The sequence below is a fragment of the Aythya fuligula genome, chromosome 3 (genome assembly GCF_009819795.1).
Source record: "Aythya fuligula isolate bAytFul2 chromosome 3, bAytFul2.pri, whole genome shotgun sequence".
Taxonomy (NCBI): Eukaryota; Metazoa; Chordata; class Aves; order Anseriformes; family Anatidae; genus Aythya; species Aythya fuligula.
Window position 1 is genome coordinate 8,984,099 of NC_045561.1, and position 21,658 is coordinate 9,005,756.

Below are 21,658 nucleotides of genomic sequence, written 5' to 3' on the forward strand. Positions count from 1 at the left end.
CAGTTACCCAGACCCCTGTACAGCAAATTCCTTAAACTTAAAATAACCTCTATGACCTTCTAAAGCATTTGAGAACAAGTTAGTAAAAAACAAACAAACAAAAACCTGTTATTTAGCATTTGTAATAAAACAAGATCTAAAACCAAAAACACAAACAGCATTACTGCACTAAAGCATTATTTGTACCATAACCACAAATACAAACCTCATCTAGAAGAAAAACTTGATAGTACGTGCTAAATTATACCTCAGAAGCCTTCACTGTTTTTTCCTCTTCCTTATGAACAAACTTACATTAAAGACTCATAAACAAACAACAATTACACATCTAGAAACACATTTTCATTCTTTCATGTAGAAGCAAAGACAATACACTGCAAAAAAAACACCACAAGATTAACAACATTTATCAACAAAATAATACTAATCTTACCCGTCAAGAGAAAGTCACAGAAAAAGTAAAAAGCTCTTGAAATCCACTGCTATATACACATGAAAACAGAACTACTTCCACCTGGGGTGGGAGGTTATCAGATTATGGGAAGAAGCAACACCTGTGGCTGAATGATTCTTAGGCTGTTGCAGTCCTTAGGGATATTATTTTTTCAGTATATGCAAAAGTTTTCTATTAAACCACGGAATAAGGAGGTTTGTGTTTACATATGTTTTTTTGGATGCATAATTAATAAATATCCCTGAAAACCTGGCTGTAGTAACCACTTGTTCAGCATTCCAGGGAAGGGAAAACTATGGCAAGTCAAGGACTAGCAAAAGAGGATCTTTCTTGTAGATGATATCAGACATGTCTTATAGTAATTGAAGGCTATAAATATAGTCCTTCTCCACAATGTTTTTGTTTGTATGTTTGGTTGTTTCTTTTTTCTTGCTGTCCGTTAGTCTACAACACTGGAGTAATTCATGTCAAAAGTGAGAAAAGGAACTGGTGTTGAAAGAATATTTGCTGCATGTGTGGAAGTATGATTAAATAGAAGGTGAAAACAGATGGAGGAAGCATGGAACATGAAGGCCTACTCTTTTTTTTTTTTCTCTTGCAGTTATTATTTCCTTGTGCTAGGCCTGCTCTCTCTTCTCTAGTGCAAGCATTCAGTACATGCCTCTTTCCTTCCACATCTCCGGAGTGACTGGACTGGCCTCATAATCTATATACTTGTAGTTGCTTTTTAACATTTAATTCCCTTGGACAAGACCTATTTGGTATCTCTGGAAATCGTACCGGCATAAAACTGATCTTCCTTTTTCCTCACAGACATCTATTTGAGTAGCCTTTGTCACCTTGTTGCAACTCCAGTGGCTGTCTGCTGAATGACTTTATTCCGTTCAAGGGTTGTGACAATTCTAGTCATATCACACACAATTCTTAAGGTCCAGCTACTGGTGGCATTGAGAGACCTCCTTTGATTTTCAAAAGCACTGCCATGAGTTTGAAAATGGAGCATCTTTGAAAACTAGCCCCATATTAACACCTGTCTCCAATTCATTCCTTGTGAAAAGCTTATCAGAGAGGTGCCTCAACCAAAAAAAGGCTGGGCCCTGCTGAAATGTACTTTTTTTTCCTTGTTGTGACTGTTTTGAGGATGCACCAGAACACATTCATCCTGCAACATGAAGCTCATTATTCACGTGAAGACTTTTGAGAACTTGATTTAAAGAAAGAACAGTCTGGAGTCATTTATAGTACCAGTGTCAGGCAAATAAAAGCATTTATGGAAAGGAAATGAGAGTAGGGTAGCATCAAACATAAATTTCCAATCCTCCTCCAAGAAAGAAAGAAAGCTTTAAATCCTCATGATGTATGTTAAGAAGAACCACCTGAGGGTCCATATTGAGAGAACTTACTGGCATAGACTGGTGCAAACACCAGAGCTCTTCCACAAATACACTGATTACCATTGCCTACCAGAGAAAACATCACTAGTAAGTGGGCAATTGTACCCTTAACTGGGTCCAGAGAAAAGTGACAAGGTATAATACTAGTAAAATTTTTTTTTTTTTTAATAGACAGTTACACCCCTTGTTTGCTAAGTTGGGTGAGTTTCTATTTTTCATTTTCCTGTGCTGTAGGGTATTTTTGCGTTAGTGAGCTCTGAAGCAAAAATGAGCAGCAACCACAAAGCAATTATCAAGAAAGCAGGGCTGAGCAAACTGTATCTTTGCGCCATGAGGCTTCCTTCCTCAGAACGACAGACCAGGCTTCAGTGATCCTGTCAGCCTGCGTGAGACACAGGAAATGCCTGCTAGAAGCCCATTTCCTCTGATGTCCTAAATGGACGTGAGGATGCTGTCTGTGCCAGCCTGCTGCCTCAGTGGGACTGCATTTTCTTTGTTATTTCTGAGGCGAAACTCAGCTTATTAAAGAACAGGATCTGATCATTTACCTGAGGTAATTCAAGGAAGTGCACGGGGTGCTCTACCACGCTTACAGGAGACCTACCCAGATTCAACCCCAAGGACAAGAAGCTTCTTGAGCAAAATTCATGTTTCCTTTAGGATAATGGACAATTGCCAGTGTTCACTGTGCTCTACCACTGAGGTCATAGATATGCCAAGGCCTGCAAATCCTGAAATTCCAAGCACTTTGTGGTTAAAAAAATAAATAATAAAGGCCAAACTGTCTGTTGTCTCCATAAACAAAGAAATTGGGGTTCAAGTGAGGGAGAAACAGTACAAAGGGCACCTGAGCTATGAGCCTAATTTAAGACCCAAGACCTTTGGGGCTGGTGAAATCCTCTGAGGTCCAAATCTCATCACTCTGCACTAGCTGATACCTATGGAGTTTCAGAAGTGTCAGAGGAACTCTGTGCTGGGGTGCAGAAAAGAGGCACCTGTTCTTCCGCAGGTATGTGAGACCAATGTCCAACTACATCTCCATGACATGAATATACCCACAGGGAGTTCCTCAGGCAAGAGGGAGAGGCAGTTGCATTAATATAATGTTTGAGGATAATAAGCAAAGGATCTTCAGACATATTAGGCTCACATCTCTTTAGACCTGCTCTGTATGAACTGTTTTTACTGCCTTTGTGAATTAGAAGATGATACATTCATATCCTATCTCCTCACAATTAAAAACAAAACAAAACAAAAAAAAGAAAATGCATTTATCCTGAATTACTTTTAAGTCCACATAGTGGTCTGTCACTGTATTTATAGCTTTCCATTGTGTTAATAATTATATTGACCCAAATGCATGAAGTAGATCACCAAAATCATAGTTTCATGTTGAACCTAAGCTCCAGACCCCAACAGGCTTGTATCGCCAGGCTGGTCCAGCAGACCAAGACACAGTCCAGCTACAGCAAAATATATTCATACTACATAACTAAAATAACCAAAAACATTGTGTAACACTACAGCTTCAGCGAACCAGAGAGAGTTTCTTCTTGAACACCAATTAGAATACCCTAGGCTGAAATGACAGCAGCTCCTGGCTTCTTATTCCTTGCTTCTTATATGCATATACATGCATATAAGGGTATAATGAAACAGAATTGAAGGTAAGCTTTAGTTCCACATTTATTTTTAAAGATATCTGAATAAGAACTCTTAAGGATAAGGTACCTTATTTAAAATTTTGAGGTTGTGAAGTTTACTTGCACACAGAACATCCTTCTGCAACAGGAACAGGCTACATGCAGAATCTGGTATTACTTTGACTTCCAGCTCTTGCTTAAAGACTTCGAAGTTTGATGCATACAGTAAGACAAAAAATAAAAAGATTGCTCAGGTAACCTGATACCATCAAATTATAACATTTATTTCAGTTACAAAAATAATAAGGTTTCTTTTACATAACTCAGGCACAGAGCCAAGCATTGAATATATTGCTCTAGGTTAAAAAAGAAAAACCCTAAACAGCACCACCTCTGTTGGAAGTTCACTTGGTAGTTCAAGTAATGCATAGATCCTTTCCCTTCTCCTGCAAGACTCTGAATTCAAATACAGGTCATATCAGCAGTAGATGACGCCCTAGCAACTGTTTTGGAGACCTAGATGAAGAAAAACAATGGTCCTGGAGCAGGGTCTTATGGAGAAATTTAGCAAGGGTCAAAATCAAGTGGATATGGAAGACAGATTGCTTCATGTTTGAAATACCACAAGAGATTTGTAAGTGCTTTCCACATGGTGTTTCCATAGTTGTCTGCATTCTCCCTTTCCTTAACACTAAAGGATTATCAAGGTTTGGTTCAGGTTTTCAAATTAGTAAATTTCTTTCCTCAAACCTATTTTATATTACTTGGATGGGAGAACATGGCAGTAGAAAAACTACTGGCTGGTAAAGAAGCAAGTGTAAAGTTTGTCTGAAGAAGCCTTTGAATTATTAGAAGATAATGAAACACAACACAGGCTGAATTATAGGTGACTAGTTGAGCTCCGTACAGTCAGCAACATGATTCTGTCCCCTGGTAATGGTGAAATTCTTGCTGTCTGCAGTGGCAGCAGGGAAAGGCATAAGGCATAACCTTCCCAAGGTAGACTAATTCTTACAAGAAGCACACACTAATGTGACATGTTCTATGCTGTAATTTAGTAGAGATATTACCATAACAGAAGTGGAAAGTGTTAGCTTGTTAGTGCCCACGATAGAACTGAAGCTTACTACCCATCCCTCCCTCCCGCCCCAACCCACAAGCCTTAGGAGGCCTTTCTGGATGATACAGCTTTCTCAGTGAAATGTTAAAATTCCTGCTTTGTTTGGAGTGATTCATTTCAGTTATCTGTCTTCTGGCTGGTGGATCATCTTCATTTCCCAGTCCTAGAAACTGCCTGAATTGCTTTGATCCACTCTGTACGCTCTGTGGACGAAGCTGCTTGCAAGTAATAGTGGACATCATTTGCTGTGATGATTTCAAACAGGTTGTTTTCAACATCACACTTCTTGGCTACAGGGAAGAAATAAGGAAGTCAGCTATGAGAGAATAAATTCCTGTATGTAAAATGTTTCTTCCTTTGCATCCTGTGAAGAGATTCCCTTCCTTTCTACAGCTGTGCCTGATCATGTCTTTGGAAACCATTTGCAAGATAGGATCCATGAGATCTGTCACTGTCTTGGAGAGAAAAAATCCACGAGTTCTGCACATTTCACTTTCAGGAGTCCTTGTTCAACTGATACCCAACCATGGAAAAATCTGCAGCTCTGCAGAGAGCTTTCATTACCCAAGCCCTCCGGTGCTTTGCCAGGTACAAAAACAAGAGATTTAAGTCATGTCAGAAATCTCTGGCACTTTTCATAGACGGTAGCACAGCCTACACAGGCACTGAGATGACAACAGACTTTCTGGCTGTTGATGATAGCCTGTCTCTCCTGTGGGGCAGAGTATGCATTGAACAAACACTTCTGGTTCCTTGCAGCAACGCTTAACCATCGCTGTTCCCACAAGTTCTAGCTTTGGGAGGGAACAGAACATGTAGAGTAACAAGTCGTTGGCACAACCATTTGTAACGTAAAGCTTCCACATGAAATTAATGAATTAAAATGAGAACTCAGCTTATTTTGTCTCAGGCCAGTTATCCTAACATAGGGACACCATGTCATCATTTTGACAAGTCTGAACAGCTGACAAACAAGATTCCCACTTGCTACCTTTATCACAGTACTCTCCTCCAGTAATTAAGAGAGCCTAGTAATTAGAAAAATAACTGCATCATTGCAAATTGTTTTTGAATATAAAAAAAAAAAAATCACACTTGTGGTTTCAGGCAGATTTAAAGAATGCACCAAAAACTTGTAACACAAAACCTATAACTCTTTCAGTAAGGTTCCTTACAGTCTGGCATATCTTCCACTGCTGTCACCACACAGCCCCTCAAGTGAATTGCTCCAAGAGGATCTTCTCCCTGGGGAAGATAAGAAATCAAAATGAAATACAACTCTTCTGAAACTCTTCACATGTGAATATCTGACTAAAACTCCAGAATGAAAACAAAAACATTTGGTGACTTTGTATGTCAAATGAGAAAACCAGGGAATCCTCAGTCTGTCTGATACGGAAGGTAGGAGGTGTGCAAATCTGCAAATAAATAGGAAATCATTCAGAATTTGGAATTCAGGATCTACAGATTATTTACCATGCTCTGAGCAAAGGTGTGGAAAAAAAATAATAAACCTTTTGCCAGCAATAGGCTTTCCTTTGATGTTACAGTGAAAAGCAGGTTAGTTATAAAGAAGAGATCTTTATAAGTTTTTGTTGTCATTGTTTGTTTATTAAAAAACAAGCAGCAGGAGCAGATATACATTTATTTACAGATTTGCCTTCTTCTACACTTCAGGAAGAAGTATTGCAATAGCTACAGATTGGGTGAAGAAGCATTTTTGTTGACATAAGCCTGAAACCAGCAGTTCCTACGAGCTGACACACTTCAGCCTTGTGGGACAAGAAGCCAGGAGTGGGAAAGATGCTGGAAACAGAGGTCAAACTCAGCATTGATTCTCCAGTGCATCTAGGCAGCTTCTGCCAAGCAGGACAGGCACAGCCTAGAGAACCTGAACCCACAACAATAGCTCTGACCCTGCTACAGTGCTGGACAAAATAAATAAATATTGTGGGCTGAATCCATCTGGACACTGGCTTTTGTGGGTCAGGTTTTGTCTACGGTGATGCCCCTTCCTTTCTCAGAACTGGCCTTGACCCATAAGAATTACATGAGAAACAAAATGCCATGTTTCAGTCTGACACAGAAAACACCTTGATTACAAACTGCAAAATGATGGTATAGCCTTGATTTGCTCTTTTAACCTCATCCACTTTAATCAAATGGGACCACACATTAATTCTAATTAATCACAAAGAAGAGGTGAGAGCACAGTTCAGCGTTGCCTGTTCCCAGGTCTGGATGTCACATGCCAGCCCCAGAAACCATCCTTCCCTCTGCTTTTCCAGAAGGCAGCCAGGTAGTGTGAGCGCAAACAGCCCCACTATACTGCTTGACCTTTTCCATCACACATCCCCAAGCAAATACTCCACTTATATTTCTAGAAGAATGCAGCTTTAAAAATAAAAAAATAAAACAACCCAAAACAAAACCCACCAAATAAACAGGGAAATAAACCAAAGTTGAACAAATGTATCTTACTCCAGCAGGATCATAGTAGTGAAGATATGCAGGGTCCTCTCTTAAAACAAACTTCCTCACTTTCCAGTTTTTCCTTCGATGTCCCTAGAAAAATTAAAACAAATTCACATGAGATGTCAGAACAAGGTTTAAATGCCACAAAACATGGCTGCAATATATCCTGCAGGAAGGGTTCAGACCCTAACCTTTCTCCACAGTACCCCTCGCTGGCTGGCTTAGGAAGCTTCCCTGCCAGTTTGCTGCCTTCCAGCAATGCTGTTCTGAGGCACCCAGCCTTTGCAGGGCCTCTCACACAGGTGTAGACCAAGCAGAAAGACAGCAAATAGATTTAGCTCCAAGTGGTATAGGCATCCAAATCACATTAAGAAGTCAGCCTGGCTTATAGTCCACCAACTCCAATCAGTGTTGTTTAAGAGCTTTCAAGCTCTGGGAGATCTCATCCTGGGAGCTCTGGGAGAGCTCAGTCTGGGCCAGCCCACAGTCTCACAGACTCGTACTGGACACATGGACTCTAAGCTCTCATGGACTACATCCAGGTCATCTAGTCCTCCCCTTTCTTCCTAGAAGACAGGAAATCTCCCCTCCAATGCAAACAACCATCCTGCAATTCATAGCCTGAGCCTGATGAGAAATCATAGAAGTTGCAGGGAGAACAGCCTGGGAGACATCCCAGGAAATCAAACCCTGTGACCAGGGAAGATGAAACCTTCTTACTCATTTTACAGCATTCACAAAGTAACTGGGGTAACAGCACTTCCCAGCAGATCTAGGTTTTCCCCATCTTTTGCTGCAGTCTTGAGAACACGCATTATCTGCAGAAATGGTGACACTCTCAAGCAGTGATCCATAGTTTACTGAAGGTGACCAAATCCAGATTAACTGCTGGAGACTGTTGTGAATCATTTCCTCTCAGTATTTCAAAATATTAGTTTCTCAATTAACTACTGCTGTTTGCAAGAAGTTCCTACTAACTAGACAGAGGTGGATGTAACAGGGTAAACGTTAGCAGAAAGACTCACATCCAGTTTCTTCCGTTGCTTTTGAGTAATGTGGTTGAACAAGAGAAATACAAGTGAGTACCACCAGAAAGTACTTATGGTCCCAACAGATATTTTCTGGTTTCCTTCATGGCACCAAACGTCCAGTTTGTGTAATTTAAGCAGATATCCTTGCTAAAACACCTCCTGCTTGTCACATCTCTTGCTTTAGCACTCTCATATTTAATTAAAACACTAAGCTGTCTTGTTCTGTACTAAGAAAATAAACCATGCAACTCTGGACAAAAGCCCTGCTGCCATGCTACAAAATGGGTTAATTGAGTAAAAAGGAGGAAGGACAAAGATTAAACCTGTCAAATGCAGACATGGCATAAGCTAATTTTTCTCTCTTCTTTAAAACTTTTAGGTATAGAAGAGTAATTTTTTATTTATTGATCATCATCCCAGTGAGAAAACAGAAGGTGTGCAATACTGACCTGTTTCAGTAAACATCCTTGTTTGACTACTAAGCCTCTGAATTCTTCTTTCAGGACCACATCATCGTCACTAGAATTCCCCTCGCAGTAAAAACCACTGTCTGGCTGCATGACCACAAGAGAAAATTCAGAAGTTACACAAATGGTGCCTGTTTATATATATATATATATATATGTACAAATCTGGCTTCTCTTTGGCATCCTTTCACCCTGTTTCTGTTACCAAAAAATTAAGATTTTTTTTTTTAAATCACCTTTTCTACTGGAAAACCATCCTGTAAAGTTGAGGACCTCACCAAGTCACCATTTCAGTATGAGATAGGACTACACCAGGTCTTAGGGCATCTGAAGGCAGCTGGAGGATCTACATCTACCTCAGTTCCTATGAAGCCATATGAAGCAATGTTGGCACTGCCAATACCCCCAGGCTGTCCATTCCCCAACCCAATATAACCTTCCTTTCCCTACATCCATCACAACCACCTGAAGTTTGAGAAGAAGAGGAAACTCTCATCTAGGCCATCTTCTCCACACCAGATAAATTGTGATGCTGGTTACTGAAGCCTTACACTGCTCAAATGGTATGAATAAAGGTATGAATAACCACACGTATTGCATGTAGTAAGCTTTTGTGTTTACTGTTTACCTGACACCAAATCAGACACTGACCTGCTACAACCTCCTCACACCACATTGATACTGAATCAAACTAAAAGCAAGCTGAAAGCAAGCAAATTACACATGAGGTATCCAAAGAAGTGTCCCTAGTAGCAAGGAACTGTGATGGTCACATGGCTGCCTTCACCAGCACTGTCTGTGCTTCCATTTCTGCACAGGTAAAGTCTTCCTACCACAGAGGTGTTCTAGGAAAACAAATGAAGTAATGGGAGATTCATTTTTTTCCATGGAGTGATTCGATATGGTAAGTATAAACAAAACTGTAATATTTAAGGCCATTCTACTTAACAGTAAGAAGACCCTTCGTTAGCATCATTCCATAAACCATTTTTTAAAATGTTTGCCTGTGATTGTGGTATTACAAGTTCTACAAATCCATCCACAGAATATGAAAAAATTTGAAAAGGTTGGGTAAGCTACCCAGGACAGGTGTTATCAGGTAGATTTAAAAAAAAAATAAAACATCTCTTGCTTTTTTGCTCACAGGCAAGCTCTGTGTGTGTGTGCATGCCTGTGCTGAGTCAGATCTGCCAGCTCAGTGCACAAAAATGTGTTTCCAGCTTGAGCCACTCTGAGAAGCCCCATGATGATGAATTACTCTCTTCCATTCCACTGAATCATCAGGGGAAGTGGTGGCTAAGTCCTCGTCACTGCCGAAATTACTGGGAATAATGCCCAAGTTAAGAAAATCTCTGCACTCAGTTCAGAGTGCCAGAAGAACTGTCTTGGTTACAGATGTGAAAGTGAGACAGTGTATTCTGAGTGCCACATAAAGACAATTAACATAGATCTCTAGTTCTGTACACTCTTTCCCTCCAGGACTTAAGAATCCCAACTCAAACCTCAGAAGAACAGAGTATCTGCAAGTCTGGGACAAAGGAAAACCAGAATACAACACTCACAAAGTAGTAATAGGCATCGCTGAGATCTAAGAAGGGGGTGTCTGAGAGTCCCTCAGCTGCGGCCTTGGAGGTATCTCCTGCAGGCTGTAGGTAGCCTTCACTCAAGAGGGAAGAGGCGAGCATGAGGCCTTCTTTGCGATTTCGGATGGAGTTGCTAGACACCAGCCAGTCAATCACAGAAGTGCCTGGTTACAAGGAAATAAACATTATCAGCCACAACCCAAGCCAGACAGGCAGAAACCTAAAAATACTTGCTGGCACTGGCTTAATTTCCTCCTCCTCTTGCTTAACTTGGCAATATCTGAACACTTTCTTAAGCTTCATCCTTTGAGCATCTCTCCTGTTGGTCAAGATGACCTCTGCCAGGTTTTTTCCTAAAACTTCTCTGTGCTCTACAGAGCTTAGAGCTGCTTTGATCTATCTTGAGACTCTTAGCTCTCTGCTCTTTTTATTAAGTGGAAAAGAGGAACAAGAGCTTCTTACCTGTAAAGCAGTGATTGAACACTTTCTTATCTTTTTCCAGTTTCAACTCCTTTATTCCCTTTTCAGGATCTTTCATTGAGAGGTACAAAGCACTGTGCATAAAAAGAACCACAGAAACTGTTAGCAAATAAAAAGCTTTAGCCAGCTGGTACAGTAATACCATTCTCTTTCACAGGGTCTTCATATTTTATGAGCATAGCAATCTTTATAGACCTACAGTATGACTTAGTTTGGTCTCCTGAAAAGTTTACTGTGCAAAGCACAGAGACCTCACCACCTCGCTATCATAACTGTAGGAACAGAAGAGTAACTGCACAAAGGGCTCACCACACCTCTATTTTAAGACTGTACCAACTTGTGATGACTGCAGTGTGAACAGAGGAACACCCACTGCTGAGGCTCCTCTGCAGAGCTTCACAGCCCTGGTGCTTTGCTATGTTCTCCCAAAGGTCCTCAGCAGAGCAAAACCACTGTGACATCCCCAAAACCTGCATGCTCTCAGAGGCCCTGAGTAACTTCAGTGACTCCTGGTCTGACTTCCTTTTTCCCCCTTGCTTTTCACTTGCTCAAAACTAATTGCCCTTGGGGCTCTGAAATGACAAGAAGGACGAACACTAAATGTCACAAGCTAAATCCTTTGGTTCATTATTCAGTCAGGGTGATCCCGCTGCAGAAGCCACTGAAGACAGATTTAGTTGGATCTTGGTCTTGCGCAGTGTTACACAGTGCTTTAAGAAGCACAACGGGCTCACTTATACCTTGGTATTTACTGTGCTAAGACAAAAGTCACAGTGTCCTTATTTTTTTATTTATTTTTTTAAAGTACTGACAAGCAGATGGCTTTCTGTATGTACTCTTTATCTCTTCTTCTCCCTTTGCCAGTTCCAAGACCTCTGGCAGGCACCACTCTCATCACCATCCAAAAACTATTGCTAACAATAGCATCTGCCTGCAGAGCAAACAAATGTATAAACTATTTCTAAAATAAACTCTATACTGTACAAAAATGCCTCTGCTGAAAGAATCACGCTTTGACTGGGGTCTCCTTTTGCGCTGCAGTATGCTCAGAAGATTCCTCATAAGTAGAATCCTTTGACAAATACACGTGCTTTGATGAAAGTCAATGTATTAAAATGATTTACTGAGCTCTAACCACTAGCTCATTTCGACCATGCTGCATGCTCTAAAACAGTTACACAGAAAGGACTCCAAGGGAAGCTAGCTAGGTAGCAGAAATGGGTATAGCTCCTCCACACCAAGGTTGTGCATATGCCACACTGGGTGCTGATGGAAGTAAACATGGGTGCAGAGCTACAAGAACAAACCTCAGGTTGATTGTTTCAGGCAGTCTGATAGATTTTCTTGTGGATTTTCTGGCAAACCTTTGGCCTCCATCTATGCACTGAATTGCTTTCTTGATATCCCGTACCCAAGCATCTCTCTCTTCCAGGTAGGCAGCTTGAAAAAAGTGGTCCTGCTGCTTGGCTGCAGTGAGCTTGAAGACAAACTGAAAGGATAAACATAAAAAGGATTAAAATGTTTTTTTTAATGTTACTTTGGTGTAGCTGGTTGGATATGATTAACTTGGTATCACCATGGCATACCGCCTACCTGTGCCTAAGGGCTACAGAAAGTGCTTTAGAGCCAGCTGAATAAAAATACTCTGAAGAAAAACATGGACACGCAGAGCGGGTAACTAACTCCTTTAGTTACTTCCCAGTGAGCATTCCTGATTCAGCAAAAGTGAGTGGCACTGCTATAACTGGTGATTTGGGAAGTTCAAAACAGCTGAAAGACTGAAATGCCCAGTCCCTGCAGGCTTACAGTGGGCATAAACTTGTCTTAATATATTTAGAGATGTCCTCAGTTTGAGGAGAACAGCAACGTTAAAACAAACAGACTGCATCATGCTGCTCAGGTACTGATTCACACAGGAAGAAAAGGACACAGTCACACTGTAGAGTAACTGAACACATTTGCAGTCTTTTAAGGGCTTGGTAGGTAGATGAAACATCTGACCCTTACGTACACCTTATGATCACTGCTTTTCTAAATGGATCACAGTGGAAAGCCTGTATTCCCCAAGACCCCAAAAGTAAGAACAGATCTTTTATGGTAGGTCTAGGCAGAAAAAGACAGCACCAACCTGAAGAAGAAAAATAATTTAGACTGCTTGATCTCATTTTCATCCAGTGATCTTTTAGATGGAAAATACAGATCTAAGTACTCAGTCAAGAGGGCTTCCATTTCCTCTAAAAATGTAGTTCCCCATAAGTGGAACCATTATTTGTTCCACTGGTTGTGGAACAAACCAGGTTTCTGGTTGTACTAGAATATATAGACCCAGTGGGCATCTAACTAAAAAAGGGCAGTTTAGCAGTGAATCTAAAATATTGACATCGAAACACCAAAGTCTGCTGAAGCCTGCTTTTGTAAATGGCATGGTTCTGAATATCCCAAATATCTATCTACCAGGCTGGTAAATAGAAAATATCCTGATGCCCTGAAACCATGCAGAAGTCCCAGTGAGTTCTATGAAAGAGATTTTGAAATCACAAAGCACTGGATACTCAAAATCTCAGTGAAAAGTTAGAGTTTTTATTTCTAGTATGAGGAGAAAGGCCTTTCCGAGTCTTCTCTTAACTCCAGCTTTCAGATACCTAGGCCACTAGGCTAGACAACCAGGCTTCCTCTGAAGTTGTTGGAAAGGTTAAGTCTCCAATCCTAGAACTGACCAGTCTTCTTTCTGGAAATGTTTCTGTTTGTATTTTTGAGAAAATTAGAACATGAACTTGAAATAAACACCAACAATTTAGCTAAATTAAGAGAACACCGTCCCTAGGGGTGTTCAAGGAAAGGTTGGATGTGGTGCTTAGGGACACAGTTTAGTGGGTGACATTGGTAGTAGGGGGATGGTTGGACCAGGTGATCTTGGAGGTCTCTTCCAACCCTAACGATTCTATGATTTTATTGTATAAAATGAATCCTACTACGAGCAACCATACATGATAACACTATCCAGAGGAAAGCCAAGGGAAAAGCGAAAAAGAAGAAAGGCAGCAGAATTAACATCAGATTAAGTAGTGATGAAATAGATCAACAACAGTGAACAGTGGTGACTATATTTTACAATAAAATCTTCAAATATATCCTGTTCACAAGAGGCTGTGACTGTGTATCTCTTTAACAAATCCAAGGTTGCTTCCTTTTCCCTCAACATCTGCTTTTTGCAGTTGATTTAATACACCAAGTGTGCTGATGATGTGCCATGAGGTTTCAGACAGGCCTCGAGGCAGAGACACTTTCCAATTCAACAAGCCAAAGTAAAATCAGATGAATACAAAAGTCTGCTCACAGCTTGATGGGTCCAATTTGGGGCAAGGACTAAGTGAGAAAGACTAGACTTAAAATTGACCTAATGAGAATTATCCCACTTCTTACCCTACAGAAGTCTTGCTAGAAATGAAAGTTTAGTTTTAGGTCGATATGAATGTACACAAACCACTGCAAAACAGAATAATTCACACAAGAAGCAGAACCATACGTTTTAGCATGTAACCAACTAGAACATAGTATGCAATGCAGAGGCTTTGCATTCAGCTGTAAAATACAGCTGTAAGATTTAAGATACAACAATAAAAACTCTGTATTTTCAAGGAATACATGCAATAAATGAATCATTTTGGGCAGTAACCGCTTTTTAGAACAATCCCAGCGACAGTATTGCTTGTACAGATAAGCATGTTGCAGTTTTGGCTGTCTGAACAGTACAAGGTTTCAAAGTGTCTCCAGGGCTGCTGGTCTCTGGGCTTGCAGAAACATCCCACTGACCCAAGGAGGATCCGCTCCAACACCTGCTGAAGTCGTTCGTATCACTTCTGCTGACTTCAGACTCTGCAGCAGATCTTCCTTATTAAAAGACATTTTGGGTGCCTTGCTCCCCAAGTCTGACACTGAACACTTCGGACTCTGCCCATTTTGTAGAGTGCACACACGCTGGTGAATTATCTTTTCATCATTGCTAAGTATGATACCTTTACTGACACTTCCAAGCAACCACTACAGAACTGCTTTGATCTTAGTGCCTTTGTGGGACCTAAAAACAAGCAAAACTGTCTGGAAAGCAATACTTTATGAGAAAAGCTTTACTTCTAGCATTATGTTGTAGGACTGTAATACTCTTGAACATAGTACCCTCCTTCCCATGAGTTACACCTCACACAAAGAGTAAGAAGAGCTGTACAGAGGATTGTTAATTAGATAATGTAGAAACACGGTTTCAAATTAGCTGAATCAGAGCTAAATGTGTGCAGATAAACTGAGTTCCTTTATTTGGTTATTTAATGTCCTGCCTCATGCTCTAGTCCTGCATATAGTTATACTTCATTCTTATTATTCACGGTTTGCAAAAGAGGTGGAGACAAGTGCAAAATGCAGAGCTCCTGCCTTGTGCTGGGGCAATCCACTGACACAAAGCCGTGCCTGCTGAAGCAGAAGGTCAGGTGCAAAGCTAAAGGAGTCAAACAGTAAGGATTGCCCAGCCATGCTGATGGGTGAGCTGTTGGGGAGACAAAAGAGTAAATGGGTTTGATCTCAACTGCTTCTGAATCAATTGGATGCTCTCCCTTGCCAGTTCAGGTAGTGCAATATCTATGACAGGTGTGGGATGGGTTAGGGATGCATGATCACGAAATTCTCTGTCCAGGCACAATAATGGTCTCCTTCCGTGGGCAACTCCCAGTGCCTACAGAGATCTAGGAAGAGCTGGCAGCTCTTGATGATCCCGCCCACAGTGGGATTTACACAGTAATGGTCCTCTAAAACCTTTTGTCCCCAGGAGAAGAAGCCACCCATCACTTTCCTGACTCAGCCCATGAGTAACAACAATCTTATTCTCTGTTAGTACTGGCTCAAGCAGAGCTTTTAAGTTAAGAGCCTCTAAACATGATCAAGTCTAAAAAGACTCTATAAAATCAACATATTTTTTTCACATAAATATTGGTCAGAGCACAGAAAGAAAGAAAGAAAGAAAAAAAAAAGAAGTAAAAAAAAGGAGAAGAAAAAAGAAAGTAAGCAGGTCTAAACCCTGGCTCCACTCACCACAGAACTGAAGGACAGGTAATTCTCCTCAGTTTATACATATGAGAAAATCAAGTGCTCTCTGAAGTGCACTCTCTCACACTATTTCTACTTTTCTAACACTCCCTGAGATTCTTTTTGTTTGTTTGTTTGTTTTTCAGTCATCCTCCTGCAAGTTTCTTTGAATTGTAATTGGATAATCTCCCAGATTCTGGGGGAAACTCTCTGTGAGAGGAATTCCTGGGTCTATAGCACCTATTTAACAAACTGAAATTGAGAGTTGTTAAGTTATCAAAGGGCTAAATATATTATTCTTTGCTCATGGAAATCCTGTTTCACCAACAGGATCTTTTCTTTTCTGGAACCCTGTAACCACATACATATGCTTGCATTTTCCTGCATTTTATTTTCTTTCAAATAAGACTCGATTTATGAATATCATGATCTATGCATCTCATTGAGAACTGAGAATCAAAAAATGTTTTGGGTTGGAAGGGACCTTAACAATCATCTAATTCCAACCCCCCTGCCATGGGAAGGGACACCTTCCTCTACACCAGGTTGCCCAAAGCCCCATCCAGCCTGGCCTTGAACGCTGTGAAGGATGGAGCTTCCACAGCTTCTCTGAGCAACCTGTGCCAGTGCCTCACCACCAACACAGTAAAGCCTTTCTTCTGAATATCTAATCTTAATCTATCCTTTTTTTAGGATAAGGAGTAATGGCTTTAAACTATCTCTATACTCCCTGATAAATACCTTTAGGTACTGGAAGGCCTCTGTAAGGTCTCCTCATAGCCTTCTCTTCTCCAGGCTGAACAACCCCAACTCCCTCAGCCTGTCTTCATAGGAGAGGTGCTCTCTGAGCATCTCTGAGCATCCTCATGGCCCTCCTCTGGACTTGTTCTAATACGTCCAGTTTAGACCTTATCCATGTGCTTGCTGTGCTCGGCCACAGACAGCCCAAATATGTACATCATTTGAACTCATTTCCCCCAATTATTTTCCTCTCTCCCCCCAAGTATACACGTGGCTAGCTCTTAGTCACACACAAAAGCGCTACACATAACCACACAGCGTGCAATTCATACACATCATGTGAATGTGAAATATGTGGGGTCAGGTAGTTACCAAAGGGTAATGAAACAGGAATCACAGCTTTTTGGAGGGGCATTTGTACCACAGCATTTATCTCCCTCCTGTCCAAATAAGGTAGTCATGGCTCTTTGCCATGATAATTAATTATTAATCAGTAATTAATAATTATTTTTTTCTGTTGCTCATGAAATAGTTTTCCACAATTTTATTCTGTGGATCTTAGCAGATAAATTTATATTTAATACGTAAGTTGCCCCACTCAACTGCTAAGTGTCCCATGACAATATAATTTAGCTCTGCTCTGACAGATTTAGAAGAAAAAAAAAATCCACTGTCTGAATTGCTCCTCCTGAAATATCCTGAGTTTTAACTCAGTCACACCTTTCAAACTCTACGCAAGTCCAGCCTTGCTTCCAACCTTCTAAGACAAGGGAAGGTGACTACCAGGATAAATGTAAAGAATCTAACCAGCAGCCTTGTGCCCCTTTGCTGCCTCCAGGAGTTCAGTTATACTGTCAATCATTGTTATAAAAAAAACTTACTTACCGTTCTTTTACCAAAATCTTGGCATGGGCTGTTAATAGTGCTTCCTTTTAGTGGGACCATCCCTTTGGGGCTGTTGTCAGACTTCCGCTTATAGAATTCAATTCCATCTTCTAAGAGCACGACCCACATTGGCTTCCAGGTATTAAACATGCTGCCCTGCATCAATAAATCATGGTGTACATTATGTTTGATAAATCACTGATTATATGATATCCACCAAAGACCAGGGAACATCTGATTGACTCTAAAATAATTATAGGGTCTCAAGGGAAATAATGAGCCACAACCACACCCATCTCACCATGCTGTTAAAATATGTTGTTATTCTTCTGACAACCATTTATTTCCCCTCCTAGTCACCTCTGCTGTGAATTTTTCACAAATTGCATCACGACCCCAGATGATGTTTCTTTTCCGTACGTTTGTGATTTCAAAATGACCCAGTGACAACACTAGGAACGATCCTCAAAAAATCCAGATGCGAACTGACCCGTTAGGGCTCTCTCATTAACTCCGGGCTTCCTGTGCTGTGTTTAGGACTTGGTGCCACAATACAGTCAGCTCTTGAGGCCTGGCTGTCAGATAAGAAAGCACATATCTCAGAGGACTTCTAGACTTAAGAAAGCAATAGTAAGCATAATGAGTAGTTCAAAGGCCTCGGGCTGTGGATCTCCAACTGCTGCGGTGAGAAATTGAGGTGCTTCGTTTCATCTTTTAAGGCTTTTACTTCCTGTTTCTGAATCACAGCAGTTAGACGTGAAAAATTCAGAAATAAAGCCTGGGCCAGACCCTATGTATAGTGAAACATATGGCAAAATCCACAGGGCCTCAAAGAGGAACGACCTGTGCTCTCTCTGTGCTGAGCACAATTAAGTGCTAGAATTATTAAGACTGTCATGTCCTAGCTAGCTTCCCTCTGGTCCTGCCTGCAGACGGCTTCAAAAATGGTCACAATCCCAGACACCCAAGTGACTCACTGCTCAGCCAAATGAGCATTTAGATGTGCTGAAAATCAACATTTCTGAGGAGTTACTGATCCAAACTCGATATTTGTAGGCCTCAAATCAGAGGCTATCCTCCAAAAACATTTGATTTCCTTATCTTTCTGGCATAAAGAGAGACCTCAGTTTATGCTCCCTCTTCTACCATGGTGGCTAAGCAGAGCTAAAGCTGCAGACAGAAATGAGGTGGCCACCATCACGCTGTGCAAGTGGCTTGTTTTGATTTTAAAATTGGCAGTTACTTCTATTTGCATTTCTGCAGAAGTGAACAGGATAGAAACACTGAGTCTTTCCCTCTTTCCCCTCCAGGATGAAACCTTTGATCATCATGTCCTTTTTTTCCTGCCTTAGCTGTCAAGAAAGGCCTTTTGCACTCTGAATCAGACCTTACAGGATGGAGAGGAAAAACCGTGAAAGATCTGACTGAGCATGGGACCTGCTTCCAGCCTCTGCAGCGCTCACTGCAAGCAGAAGGTAGCCCACAAGTGAATGCTGCCTTCCAAAGGTAAACTGCTGTGCTGGAGGCTCTCTGGAAACCCAGATGAGCAGAGAACTGAACGAACAGTCCAACCTTGATGTGGATACCACATAGGGATTGAATGTTGTTTTCTTTTGTTTGATTTTTTGTTTGAGCCCTAAGAATTTATCATTTTTGGAGAACCCAAATTGACCCACAGGTTGATTTTCTGCTAAGGAATCAAGTGAGATGGGGAGCCAATACAAGAACCACTGCAATTTCCTTTTGCCAGTTTATTGCATCTTACGGTACTTCTGCTCATGGAGAAACAAGTCCAGTACTTCCTGAAGACTCTGACATGCTCTGTCAGTGGAAGCCACTGCGGAGCAGGGTTAGACTGGCAGTCTCGGATCCACACCATCAGCAAGCCTGAACATAGCCATGTCGGTCTCGGCTAAAACAGCTCACAAAAGACAAATGCAGGATGCTGGATTTGATTTTCCCAGACTAAAAACCAAATCATCTCCCTTGCTCCAAAGGCTGCAGATAAAGATGGGTGTTCCCTGAACTGTTCTCTGAAATCATTACCCACTTTAAAAGCTCACGCAACCTCCCTTTGGTAGAACTATTTATTTTTAAAAAAATATCGGTAGCACTAGATGGGTAGAAAATGAGCTGTTTTGCTTGCTCAGATGACCCAAGGTCCCCCACATATACAGTGGCTTAGGCTGACATAAGATCAACTCTTAAATCTGAATCCATATTCACTGAAGATCATGTTGTACCAGCCAAAACACTAACCCCAAGCACGTTCCTAGCCTAAGGTAAATAACAAGAAAATCAGTGAAAAATCACCTCCACCATTTTAGAAGATGATTGTGGTTGCACAGGTGATTACTCTGGCAGGTCTGATCAGGAGTTTCACTTTACAGGCACAAAGAAGAGGAGGAGATTACTTAATTGGCAGATAAGGGTAACTGAGAACATGCCCATCCTAGCTGGAAGCGCTGGCTGTGGAGTTCACAGCAGCCTCACTAACGGATCCGTGTTAGCTGGTACCACTAAAATCTGCATCTTCTGCTTCTTTTGCCTGCCAGCCTCCCTCTAAGCACACTGCTGCTCCTCACCAGCAGCATAAGCTCACTTCTGCAAAGACAGAGCCACCTACGAGGCTGTTAGAGAACAGGAGCACAATTTCCACTTCCCCGTTGCCATTGCAATAGCACCCAGCTGCAACTTTCCATTAGCAACACCCACAGAGAAACTTCCTGGGGACCCAGAACTCAGAGGAACAGCAGGGACTCACATTGACACGTCTGTATGCATCTTTTCCCTGGCATACCCAGCCAGACACACTACTTGGGATCGTCTGCCCCAGTGTCTAAGTTCCCAGCCACTCCCCTGCCATGGAGAAATATGGATCGTGAGCCATCTGCTTTCAAATTGGGCCATGGGAACTAGACATCTGCAACCTGCTCTGCATGAATTTGGTCGTCTCCTTCCTCATGACGGCGTTGGTGCAGCTTTGAGATTACTTTATGAACTTGCTTCCTCTCAGTGTCGGTCGAAATAAGATTGATGAGTGCCCTTTTTGCAACAGCGGTCCCAGATTAGAGACCCCTCCAGCCAGCAGCTCTGATGAGTGAAATTCTAGTCTTGATGAGCACAGACACCGCAGCACAGAGCTCCAGAACTGACACAATTTAAACTGCTTTACCCCACTACAGATTTACATAAAAATCTTGACCTTATCCTGTGGGCTCTACCACAAAAGACTCCAGAGCAGAGGTTGCAGTGGGGCAGTGACTACCTTCACAGAGGAGAGGTGTGTCCAAAGCCCCACAAACTCTCCCTAGGCCAGACTCTGACCCGTGATATCACTATGCACCCCCAACGTTTAACTCTGATTAAGTGCAGTAAAGTAGGCTGTGGCCATTTCAAGCTGTTACCTCTTTTGCCAAGCTTCGAATAAAGGCATTCTTCATAAAAATAAGAATTTTTGACCCAGAGGTACATCTAAGATAAATGCAAAGTACCTTATATAGTACACTAGCAAGATATAAGTGCTAGCAAGTACCTCTATAATCACTAATATCACATTGTTCTATTGCTTAAGGAATTGGTTCATTTGCCTTCTTTTTTAGAAAAATAGGGAAAGAAAAAAAAAAAAAAAAAAGACACCTCTTCTGTTCAATTAACTGAAACCAAAGTACATTTACCCATAGTCCCACAACCCATTCAGTCAGCTCCCTCCCCCTCTGTCCAAAGCCACCCCTTACCTTCTTTACCAAGTAGCCCTCTCTTATGCGCATTGGTTCTCGCTCCATGGCTCGGGCGGTCCTGCTCTGAGGTCTATCGGAGACAGCAGTTAGGCTCCTCTGGCAGCAAGGTCTGTGGGGTAGAGTTTTTTACAGCCCAGCTGTGTCACTTTCACAAGTTCCTCTGCCTGCTAATCACATGAAAACAAGCCCATTTCCTCTTAGGGTAAGAGATAGGGAAACGCAGAAGCACGCGTGTATTTATAGGCTGCCTCTGACAGAGCAGGCACCGGCATGACAGAACGTCCCACTGTATCAAGCACTGCCAGCCTTGGTGACAGAGCCCTGGGAAACTGAATAAGCATTTTAATGCCTAATCCCAAGGTCTCAAGCCCACTCTGTGAATACATGAGCTCTAGGAAAACAACAGAGGGTGGTGTACCATGTGGCTGCCTGACGCACACCAAGAGGATCCCAGAGACAGGTTTCTAACTCACCAGCTCTGTCAGTGTTACTTCATCCCATCTTTGAAGCCCGACTCCCAGGGCATGAGCAGGTAGGGTTGGCGGTAAACTGGAGAGCCTTCGCTTGGT

The 21,658-nt window shown here is 41.6% G+C and overlaps 1 protein-coding gene across 1 annotated transcript; it reads right to left on the reverse strand.

Annotated features, from left to right (window-relative positions):
* Window positions 1-4,665: 4,665 nt before the first annotated feature.
* Window positions 4,666-21,171, reverse strand: PLEK (pleckstrin). The gene is made up of 9 exons (XM_032185237.1): window positions 21,087-21,171; window positions 17,350-17,505; window positions 11,955-12,136; window positions 10,630-10,721; window positions 10,147-10,331; window positions 8,567-8,671; window positions 7,093-7,176; window positions 5,787-5,856; window positions 4,666-4,901 (listed from the first exon to the last, which is right to left on the reverse strand). Exons 1-9 carry the CDS (start codon window positions 21,132-21,134, stop codon window positions 4,762-4,764), a joined length of 1,062 nt encoding a protein of 353 aa, XP_032041128.1. The 5' UTR covers window positions 21,135-21,171; the 3' UTR covers window positions 4,666-4,761.
* Window positions 21,172-21,658: the final 487 nt, after the last annotated feature.

Bases quoted from the DNA above. Each gene is read 5' to 3' on its own strand.
- PLEK (XM_032185237.1), bottom strand. From the start codon at position 21,134: ATGGAGCGAGAACCAATGCGCATAAGAGAGGGCTACTTGGTAAAGAAG. The intron at 7,177-8,566 runs GTCAGTATTGCA...TAATTTTTCTAG, and splicing joins AAGGATGTTTACTGAAACAG to GGACATCGAAGGAAAAACTG. The intron at 5,857-7,092 runs GTAAGATACATT...TATCTTCCCCAG, and splicing joins ACTACTATGATCCTGCTGGA to GGAGAAGATCCTCTTGGAGC.